The sequence below is a fragment of the Tetrao urogallus genome (assembly GCF_951394365.1).
Source record: "Tetrao urogallus genome assembly, chromosome: 4".
Classification (NCBI taxonomy): Eukaryota; Metazoa; Chordata; class Aves; order Galliformes; family Phasianidae; genus Tetrao; species Tetrao urogallus.
The window spans coordinates 4,015,858-4,027,138 of NC_136817.1; the positions used below are offsets into that span (position 1 = coordinate 4,015,858).

At 45.2% G+C, this 11,281-nt stretch overlaps 1 protein-coding gene across 1 annotated transcript; it reads right to left on the reverse strand.

The window, feature by feature from the left end:
- Window positions 1–935: 935 nt before the first annotated feature.
- NPY1R (neuropeptide Y receptor Y1) lies at window positions 936–2,219 on the reverse strand (the record flags this gene model as incomplete). The annotated part of the gene is made up of 2 exons (XM_079534415.1): window positions 936–1,394; window positions 1,521–2,219. 2 exons carry the CDS (start codon window positions 2,217–2,219, stop codon window positions 936–938), a joined length of 1,158 nt encoding a protein of 385 aa, XP_079390541.1.
- Between the last annotated feature and the right edge of the window lie 9,062 nt (window positions 2,220–11,281).

Sequence of the window (11,281 nt, forward strand, 5' to 3'; positions counted from 1 at the left end):
GAATTTACATGGTTCATAGGCTTGGGACTGACAGCAGATTTCATCCCAGTCTTCCAGTGATGGCAGATGAAAATGGGGTTTGGGATTTTGAAAAATAAAAAAGCCTGCATTACTAAAATCAGCTGTAATAATTTGGGATTAAAGGCCCATTTGTGCTTTCATTTGCTGTGGTGAAAATCCGAGTTATCCCATTGTGTTCTGTGGAATTACTCCAGGTTTTTATTCTCGTAAATGAGAACAGAATTTCTCTCCTAATCCTGCCTGTGAACCAAAGTGATTACAGTCTGAATTGCCTCTCTGAATGAGCCAAAGGCATGTCCCCATTTAATGTGACCTATGGGTTTCTCAGAATCATTTTGTGCATGCCTCCACTACGTTCACAGGATTTTTAAATTCATCAAAAGACAGATTAAAAACAACAAAAACAAACAAGGGGACAACTCTTCCAATCAGAATGTCCTAATTTATGTTGGGATGGGTGTCTTCTGTAGGGACAACCTCCCTGCAGTTCATACGCGCTTCATACCGCAATGGTCTTAAATGGACAATCCTGAGAACTAATTATTTGGGAAAGAAATAATAATTTAAAAAAAAAAAATCTTAAAAAATAAAAATCAGTAAATGTATCTTTGTGCTCAAGTACATAACTGTACAAAGAAACAGAACAAGAGAAAGTTGCTGAAAACCATAGGTAGGAGCAAGTCCAGCCACTCTTTAATAATAAGATTCAGATGTAACTGCTGTGAACATTAAAGCAGAGTAAGGGGCAAAAAATGCACAGCATAACATTTCAAAGGGACAACAATCAAAGTTCCTTGGAAAAAGAAGAAAAGCATTACCCATTTGGTACTTGTTACATAATTGTGCTTGTCCTTGGGCATATTTCACCTGCGGGCGAACTTCCAGAGGTTTGGTGTAGAATTATTATTACTTCTTTATATTTTGTCATCGTCGTCACTGTTTATTTTTTTAAATGCGACTGGGCTCGCCTGCTTTAGAGAGGTTTTTGAGACATCTGTGTGCATGGTGGACATGGCTATAGTCTCGTAATCTTCCTCACGGGAGCGGAAGTGGCAGAAGTGAAATAAAAACTGCAGGTCCCTCTGGAAGTTCTTGTTGAGAAACCCATAGAAAATAGGGTTCACGCAGGTGGAGATCATGGCAGTGAGGTGGCAGATCAAGAACAGCAGATTGTGGCTGCAGGTAGCAACGGGCAGAATTTCGTGGTTCCAATCAAACACGATATTGAAAATGGTGAGAGGAAGCCAGCAAACTGCAAAGGCAACCACGATCGAGATCAGCATGATGTTGATCCTTTTGGTTTCAGAGGATCTGTACTTACTGTCTCTCATCTTGTCCATCATGTGGCTCCTTTTTTTCAAGCGAAAGTAAATCTGTGGGAAATTCAACAAAGAGAAACACGTGGGATAATTTAACCTACAACCACAGCTATCGCTAAGGTAAGCAAACATCAGACAAAAAGAAAGTATATATATGTCACAGAGGGAGCTTCCTCTTACCTTTAAGTAGCAAATAAATATAAAACAAAGCGGTCCAAAGTACTGAATCACCAGAAGAGTGGTGGTATAAGAAAGCCGGGCAGTGTCCAAGGGGAAGAGGTCTAGGCACACGTATTTGTCCTTATATTCATCAAACGTTATGTTTCTGAAGGGCTCGTCTGTCAGCACGTGGTAAATCAGGAAAGGCAAGGAGGAAGCCGTGGCCAAAACCCATATGGCAGCGATCCCCATGTAGGCATGCCTGTTGCTTGGCCTCCAGCCACGGGGGTTGATGATCAGCTGATGGCGTTCGATAGCAATCAGAACTAAAGAAAAGACCGAGACGGTGATTGAGGCACATTGCACAAAAGGGTTCAATTTGCACATGGCCTCCCCAAAAATCCAGTGGTCCATTAAAGTGTACACAAAGGTAAAGGGAAGACACATGATGGTCACTAGAAGGTCAGAAAAGGACAGGTTGACGATGAGGATGTTAGTAACATTGCGCATTTCCTTTTGTTTCAAAATGATGACAATCAGGGCCAGATTCCCAGAGACTCCCAGGATTATCACGGTCCCATAAGCCAGGGCCAAGGTGAAGACCATGGCCAAAGGCACGTGGCAGTCCTCGTCTTCAAACTGCAAGAGTTGCGAGTTCTTCTCCGAAAAGTTCAGGTGTCTGGAGTTATTTTCCAGAGGATCAAGAAACGAAGCATTCATGTTTGTTTGGTTGTTTTTTTCCAGCTCGCTGATCAATATTCTCAGCAGCCACAGGTCTCATCCAAACCGCTCCTGACCTTCAATATATGTCAGTCAGCCCACGAGGAGCTCCTCTGCAGAGCCCGCTTCTCGATGCCGCATCTCCATGGCAAGACCTGGGGGAAGGAGGAGGACCGGTCACCTCTTGCATGTAGGCTACCCCAGCACCCCAAAACCCTGCTGTGACTGTCACCCACCCTCAGCACACCAGTCCCCTGGCACCACTGGACTTTAGAGCCAGGGATCAGGACCAGGCCAGAGGGGAAGGGGAAGGGTAAAGACTGGCGGTCATGGCCTGGTATCCAAAGAGAGAGCAGGGGCTGCAGGACAGGGAAAGGAAGGAACCAGAGTCTAAATGTGGGTCTGCAGGCACAGCCCTTCCCAGCACTGCCTCGTAAGCACAAGCGACAGAAAACAACAGGGTGTGAATCAACTTCAGTCTTATACCAGGGTAGCCTTTGTTTGATGATGCTTCACATCTCGTTCCTACAAGTTTAATCTGGAAAGATTTGCTTTCTCAGCCTGCTCTAAGTGCAATTATACTCCACCTGAGGGGTAGAAAAACTACACCAAAACATTGCTGTGCTCTTTTTTACCTAATGCACACAGGATGCTGAGTGTCTGAGTTGTCAGAAGGTGTTTTCCTTTGGTCTTTTACACAAGTGCTCACAGCAGCAATAGCAGTGAGTCAAAGGCAACTCAGGACCTCTGAACACCTTGATCTTAACTAGCAGGACTGCACCGTGAAGAAAGAACAAAACAAAATGAGAAACAAACAAACAAAATCAGCAAAAAATTAAACACCGTGGAGCACGCACCCATGTAAAACAAATAGTGATGTCTAAATAACCACCCCTATGCAAGGCCTCTGATATTAAAATCAGAGAAACTCAGGCGTTTGTGTTAAGGAAGAAAAAAGAAAACAAAGAAAAATGAAAAAAATCAAATAACCTGATACAATCCTAGTTCAACTTACTATTAGCAGCAGCCACCTTCAATCTGGAAGTTTCCCTCTACACCCTCTCTTATGTGCTAAATTTATTGCTCACTTAACCTCAGGTTATGCTAATGAAAGTGATGCCACTTAAAATTCACATAAGTGGGCTCTAAACCTGGCTCCATATGGCAGTAATCACTAAAGCTGTGAAAACAGAGCTCACTGAAACGAGCTTCAGAGGAAGTGAGAATTCATGAACTTCGCTCTGAAATACTGGATATAAATCTAGGTGCCACCTAAGCTGACCCTCGTGTTGCTGGTGGCAGAGATCCCTTCCACTGGTCCCTACTGGACTTGTGCCTCCAGCTCCTCCCGAGAGTCAGTGAAAAGACAACCATGCTGACATGTTTGTCTCAAGTGTCACAAGATCACCTCAAACAGCTTTGCTGATCCTCTGTGGCTACGTGGAACCACGACAGGCAACACAGCCTGCCTCTGGGTGACATCTTACTGACAGTTAACAGCAACTGCTTGAGAGAAAACGCATCTCTGCTTGAAGTTTGGCTGTTCTGATTTTCTAGCTAGCTGGGGCAGGCACCTGAGAATTATTTCTGCTGCCTCTGCTAACTAAATTTACCAGGTCTCCCTAGGCCATGTAGACTGTTTCGGGGTCCAACAAATAAAAAGGCTTCCCCAGAGCCTCCTGAAGCACCACTTGAACCAGAGTCAGAGGAAAGTGCTTTATCTGCAGGACAAGCGTGTGAGTGCTGTGGAGTCCGGATTCAATTTCCAACAGGTTTGATTTTAACTCCAGCCTGCAAATCACACCGTGTGGATTTAATCACGTCCCTGTTATTTGTACAGCACAAAATGGGCAGCGCAGCCCTTGGAGCTGATGGCAGGAGCAAAATGGGTGAGGGATCACGTCCCGCAAGGAGAGAAGTGGGCAGGTTTTCTCAACACTGGGACCTCAATGCAGCAAGCAGAGGGTCAGGACATGATTTCAAGCTCTCGCTTTTTCTTGCTCATTAAGAAGCCCACAGCTCTGCTTTTGCTCATTTATTAAATACCAAATTCAAAACCAGAAAATGCCACTGCTCCTCACCTTCCCTTGCCTCTCCCCATAGGAGAGAGCAGCGTAGGACCACGGCTGGGAACCAGCTCAGAAGCACAGCACTGTTTGACAAGCAGCAAGGCGTCCTGCCCACCTTTCCAAAACGGTCGGTAGCGATGCAGTTGCCTCTCCTGGGGCACGGTGCTGCTCCCTGCCCCCTACCAGCAGGGACATCCCTTCCCATCCCGGGGGCTGGCGGTGCTGGCAGCTCTGCAGAGCCCTGCTGTGACCCACAGGGTCTCCCCACCTCCCGCACACACCCGTCCCTCCGGCTCTCCAGGATTATCTGTCAAAAGTTTAGCACCGACGGATCGAAAGGGTAAAAGAACGCGCTGCGAGCTGTCTGGCAACTCGCTGTAAAAGCTATTGGAGCTTTTCAAAAGGGAGCCCAAAATACTGCCAGCCCCAGCAGCTCTCAAGTCCAGCCTGGCACCTGCTCCTCCCTACCTTACATCCCCTGCCCCGAGCAGCGCCGGCACCGGGAAGCGATCGCAGAGAAACTCACCTTCTAACAGCTCCGCCTATCCGCGATCTTCTCGGAGGCTGCAGGGAGGAGAAGGAATAGGGGAAGGGAAAAGATCCTCCGGTGTTCCTCCAGCTGAGATGCTAAAGATTGGTGGGGAAGGCTGGAGACTCCCCCTTAAAGCCGAACTCCACCTTATCCCAGCATCACATGATGGGGCTCTGCTGAGCAGATCCCGAAAATCTCACTGCAAGCACATCACCTTTCAATTACACGTCTGGGGGTGGGTTGCCTAGTAATCCTGAAATGCATGCAATTAAATACTGAAACAAAAGAGGAGGGGAAGAGAGAAGAGCTCCGGGAGAGTTTTGCATCGCTCTCAGGCAGCTCCGGCGCTTTGTTTGCAAGTTATTGCCACCGTGTGGCCAGTCAAGCCGGAAGAAAAGCTCTGATGGAAAGAGAAGTGGAGCAGCAGTTAGGAAGTTCGGCATTGGATCTTTGAACCAGCACAACCTCTAGCTGCCGGCAAGCTGATTTTTTCATGCAGCCGATATGAGTTGCCCTGCAGACTACTAGCGGCTATAGCAGGTCAGTGCGCTGCTTACTAAACAGCTTCCATGGAAAAAAAAGAAAAGAAAACCAAACATTTTATTTTCCATTATTTTTATGGTTCTGAAACATCTCGCTCTCTCGTGCACAGAAAGCACTGCTGCTGCTAGACCTACTTTAATAGCCCCCCAAAAATATATATATAAAAAAAACAAACGGTGGGTTTAGAAGCCAGTACAGAAGTCCAAGAAAAGTTACCTGGATCAATTTAGGTATGAATGCCCCCTCAAACAGGCTGCACTGTGATCTCGGAACTTGTGGAAAGCAAAAGTGCCCTGACTCCTTCAAGGCTCCAGATTAATTTTTCAAGAGAAAGGACTTGTTGAAGTTACAATATCCCTTTTACAGGACAACTCTGTTATGTTGAGGATAGGTCTCAGGAGAGTAACTGTATTATTACCAAAAAGAAAAAACAGCTGCACGTAATAAATGGTTGTAATATGTTTTGCAGACTAAGTCTTGTGGGAATGCTACAGCATTTGTGTGTATCTTGTATTTCCAGAAGCTCAGCTCAGCTGCATCTAACCTGCAGCCCTCCTGTGAGGAAGGAAAGTGTGGGCAAACCTCCAGGTTGCTCCAAACCTGGGCTCTGTTGACACTGACCCCCAGCAACCAAGAGGTAAGTGCAGGCTGTATGTTAAGCCTCTTGAGGATTGCAGACACGTTGGTTAATTCCTGTGCACCGTGTCTGTCTGAGCACAGCAATGTTGGATACAGGCAGACAACGCAAAGATATAAGCTGGTGCTGAGCATCCCATAAAGAGTGTATTTCTGCCTGAGTCAGTAGCATTTTCTCCATTACATGGAGAGCTGAAGACACTCATTGGTATGGATGTGGACCTTACAATGTAACATGGTTATCAACTGTGAGAGATTGAAGATGGATCCTGGGTGTCACTCAGTGACCTGAGCTCACAGTGAGGGGATCGGGCGTTCACGGAGTTGTTTGCAGTGCAGATGGATGCTTCAAGCAGAGCAGTGGAACAATGGAAAGGGCTGTGTGAGTCACTGAATCTTTCAGACATATATGCTATATATATATGTGCCACAACAAGGTTTTATTGCAAAGCTGCTGCTCTGCCATACTTGCCCTCTGCTCTGTGCTCACCTCGGATGACTGAATCTGTTGGAGCTACACCAACCTTCACCAAAGCATTTCCTATAAAAGTGAGAATTAAAACACACTTATGAACAATCACTCTAACAAACAGATGTGTTCTTTTTCAAAGGTTTTCCACAGCTATACAAAATGCACGCTGTGCAGTAAATGCCACATAGCGCCAGGGAAGTTGTGAAGGAAGCTCAGATTTTAGCACTTTAGGTTGGATGTGAGGGGGAAGTTCTTTACAGAGAGTGGTGAGGTGCTGGAACAGCTGCCCAGAGAGGCTGTGGATGCCCCGTCTATCCCTGGAGGTGTTCAAGGCCAGGCTGGATGGGGCCCTGGGCAGCCTGGGCTGGTATGAAATGGGGAGGTTGGTGGCCCTGCGTGTGGCAGGGGGTTGGAGATTCATCATCCTTGAGGTCCCTTCCAACCCTGGCCATTCTGTGATTCTGAGTTCTTGGCTCTTCCGCGCATGCCCAGTCCCAGCACCAAGTTGAGCATTTCCAACTGGAGAACCAAGCACACAAAAGCACCAAGTAATTCCTCAGCAAGCCTTGTTGTGTTGCTAGTCATTGCCAGGACAAAAGAATAGCAAAATATCCATAGTGTAAGAGATTATCCTCCTCCCTGGAGTATGTTATTTCAGTGCATCACAGACAATGCAGGCTGGAAGACCGTGTTTGAATGAAGACACAGCCTTGTGGAAAGAGAATAAATACAATAGAAAGAATGCAAGAATCTTAACTGAGCGAATAGAACAGCATGAGCAAAAGAATAGAGCATTTCTTTGAAGCAATACATTGAGAGGGAAACAAGAGGTGTTGAAGAAACACCTGGGAAAATATGCCAGGAAATCAACCCATTAAGATACTCTTCCTGCAGCTCCCAAAAAATGTAACAGAAAATAGATCATAAAATGAGAATGACACTTTCACTACAGTGTATTGTCATGTGCTCAGCCAGCACCATCTCTCCCTAAAACTTAAAATCCACAGAGTAAAAGAACGCCTTGAGATTTGCTTGAGGTTCCTGCTGCGCATAAAACAAACTGAAGTCACCACTATTTTGGATGGAAACAAAGGAGTTTTGTTTCTTTGATTTTACTTCTACTTTTATTGTTTATTTTTATTGTTCTCATTTTCTTCTAATGAACTGTGGCATCATTGAAAGGCTTTCATTTCACATTAGGGAACTCATTCTCCTTGGGGGCAACAGTCTGTCATCAGTAGAATAAATAGATGTTTTGCCATTGAGTGCAAATTCTCCGTTTGGCTAAGAGCATGTTTATTCTGCAATGACTGCAACTGACACCAAACATAACAACACTTCATTTGACTGCTAATGTCACTAACACAAAGAAGCTGCATGAATAATTACGTGGTTAATCTGGTCTGAGTGTCTTGCTGCTGCAGTTCTGCTTTGGGTGATGAAGTCAAGCTAACCAGTGCGAAGCTGCCCCGATTATATGCAACGTTGCTTAAAGACGATTGAGAGGTAACTGAAATTATGGCTACCTGGCTAAAATACTAAGTCATGTCTTCTGCTGTAGCCCCTTGAAGTCATGTATGAGCGTCCACCTGGCTTCAAACAGAGCAGAAATAGGCTCTGTGCTTCAGCGTGCTCAACAGACAGTGGTATAGCACCAGCCAGCAAGAGTGATGAGACCCGTTAGGTAACAAAATCGTTCACCCTCAGAAGTGTTCTATTACCTACCCAGCAGAAGTCCTGTCTCCTTGCAGACACCTCAACTGGTACAACATTTTCATTAGTCCACGCCTCACTGCCTTCACGCCCAACTGCTTTACACGAGATAAGAACCTGTGGAAGGGACTGGCCAAAAATATATCCATAGAATAAAAACGTAACTGGTATTTTTTAGAAGTATTTGTCACATGAGTAGGGTGAATATTGAAAAGGGGGGGATGTGGATATAAGGGAAAAGATTTTTTTACAATCAGGGTGGTAAGGCAGTGTCACAGGTTGCCCACAGAGGTGGTGGATACCCTGTCTTTCCAAGGTGGGGCTGGATAGGGCTCTGAGCACCTGATGGAGCTGCAGGTGTCCCTGTTGATTGCAGGGGAGTTGGAGTAGAGGACCTGTAAGGGTCCCTTTTGACTCTGTGGTTCTATGAATAGCTGGGTGGATGCGTGGAGAAAGTTCCACCCAATAAGAATGCTTTATAGGTACCTCACAAAATGCCTCAAACTCTGTAGTAGTTACGTCCTACCATTTTAGGCTCTCTTGCTGATGGATGGGTGCTCTGCTGGCAACAGACTTCACATTAACATTGGACTCTGGCTCACAGCCAGTTTTGATTCAGGGCAACCAATTGCACACAGCAGAATTTCAAAGTTAGGTGGCTTTGGACTTGATTTTTCAATGGCATTCATCGGTTCTCATTGACTTCCGTCGGAGCTTTGTGTCTTCATGTCTTTAACAGCTAACATTTAGAAGCTAAATTTTCAAAGATATTAGGATGACTCTCAAAAGTACATTTCCCTCAGGATTATGAGAGAAGAAGCACGCCAACATCAATTTGTATTCCTAATAATGGCAGACTTCTGTCCTGTATTTGCTGTTGTACCCTTCTGACTCACAAATCTCCCACTGACACGCTGGTTTCTTTGCCAGCTCCTCCATCATCATCATCTCTGACTTTGTCAAGGACTCCTCCATGGTTTCAACAACCCTACAGAGGCTAATTTCTAGGGAACTTATACCATCATCTGTTGCCAGTCTGACACATCTCTAATGTCAGCACTTTTCCTACCTCTACATCACCTATTTTATTATTCAGTACTATTACTGGCAATTCTGAGGTTCACAACCATTAGAAAGGAGAAAAAAAAAAATGCTAATGGCTTGAATAATAATTGCCTCTGACATACACAAGTGTCACCAATTAACTGTCCAAATACAGCTGAGAGAAATCTGGTGTTGTTTACAGACCTGAGGTTTAGAAAAAAAAAAAAAAAAAAAAAAAAAAAAAGGAGAAAAGAAAAAGAAAAAGAAAAAGAAAAAGAAAAAGAAAAAGAAAAAGAAAAAGAAAAAGAAAAAGAAAAAGAAAAAGAAAAAGCCCACATCTTCAGTGCACCGCTGGTTGATGAACTCTTCTGAAATAATCCAACAAAAGGAACAAGATATTTTGTTCTTAGGAGTAGCCACTTGTCTTACTGACTGCTTTTACCAGGAAGCATGTAATTTCTGGTGATTGCTTGGGAAACCGTAGGAAGTGACCGCCTACCTTAGAAGTGGTCAGCACAGAGGAAAGGTTTTTTTTTAACCTCACAAAGTAACAATGGTATCCTATGTAAATCACAGCTATGGGATGCAAATTCTCATTCGTGGGCTTTGCCAGCAAATGCAGGTTGGTTTCTTTGTTTTTGAAAGGCAGCACCAGTTTGCTATAGCCAAAAGTTTTCATGGAAAGGTTCAGTGCCTCAAAAGCTTCTCTCTTTCCAGGAAGGAGCTTCCATGTCAAGCAACAGGGTCAGCAGTCTGGGGAACTGCCCTGGAACAGGGAGCACCCTGTTAAACAGATGCTGTGGGAGATGGTGTTAAACAGCAGGTCAGAACAAGGTTGGGTTTCTGTCTTTAGTGTGAAAACTTTCCAAGCACCAGTGTTAAGTAAGAAGACGGTCAAAAATGTTAGGAACTGCTGCCCGGCCCTAAAAATGATTAATTTAATTCTCCTTTATGACTAACAGGAGAGCTGTCTTTAAATGATGAGCTGGATTGGCACGTCACTTCCACTTGGCAGCTCCCCGCGCTCCACTTGCACATGCAGTGATTCACCAGCAGTGGGTGGTGAATAAGGCAGGAGCGGATGAAAAGAATACGGGACGCGATCTTCCTTGCCATACCGAGCCCGTCCCATGAAGAGTGAAGCTGATTGTTCCCTTAGCCCTCACCTTAGAACATGTGCTTTAAAAACCCAATTAAACAAGGAATCTAGCTGGACTTTCAGGGTGGTGAAGCTATTTTACGAGACGGTTGATCCAGCTGGCACGCCTTTGTGTAGAGCACTTTTTCACCGGCTAATTATACTGACAGCTTCTCTGCAATGCTCTGTTAATATCAACTGTCTAAGGAGTGCCTCGGCAAATGGAAAAGTCATTACATTCTCGTGTCACATTCTGCCACCTGTGCTCCCAAAGACCCACACGTCACTCTGTTCTCCAGTAGCCCTGTAATTGGGCTGTGATCAATGCGAAGATAGCAGCTGGTGCAAGCGACGGAATTGCTCTTCATCTGTTGGGCTGTGACATACCCAACCATTTTTAGACTGTAAAATATCGTTCACTCAAAAGAAAAAAAAAAAAGAAAAAAAAAAAAAAAAAAGAAGGAAAGCGTCCTGCCTTCCCACTGATGGCCCAGAACAAATTAAAACCACCCTTTAGATATTCGTGTCTGGGCAAAATGAGTTACTCACCTCCGAGTGGAAAGCTGATGGGGGAATCCATCACCTCCCACCCGTTCTAAAATAACGGTGGATAAATGCCACCAAAGCTGAGCTCCAGCCAAAGGGAGGGGAGCAGCAAGGTGTTCAGGGCAGCCCCCAGAGATGGCCCAGCTTCGGGCAGGCCCACAAGAAGACAGCGTTGGGGTGGGGGGCAAGGAGGAAGGAAAAAAAAAAAAAAAAAAAAAAAGTGCACGCATCCCTTCGATACTATCGAGCCTTGGGTTTGTTTACAGTCTCACTGTATTTCCATGGAAACTCTAATTGTCATAGCATGCAATAGGGCAATAACAGGCTCCGGCCCCGCACGGAAAGCTCTCCCGAAATGCACCCGCGCCG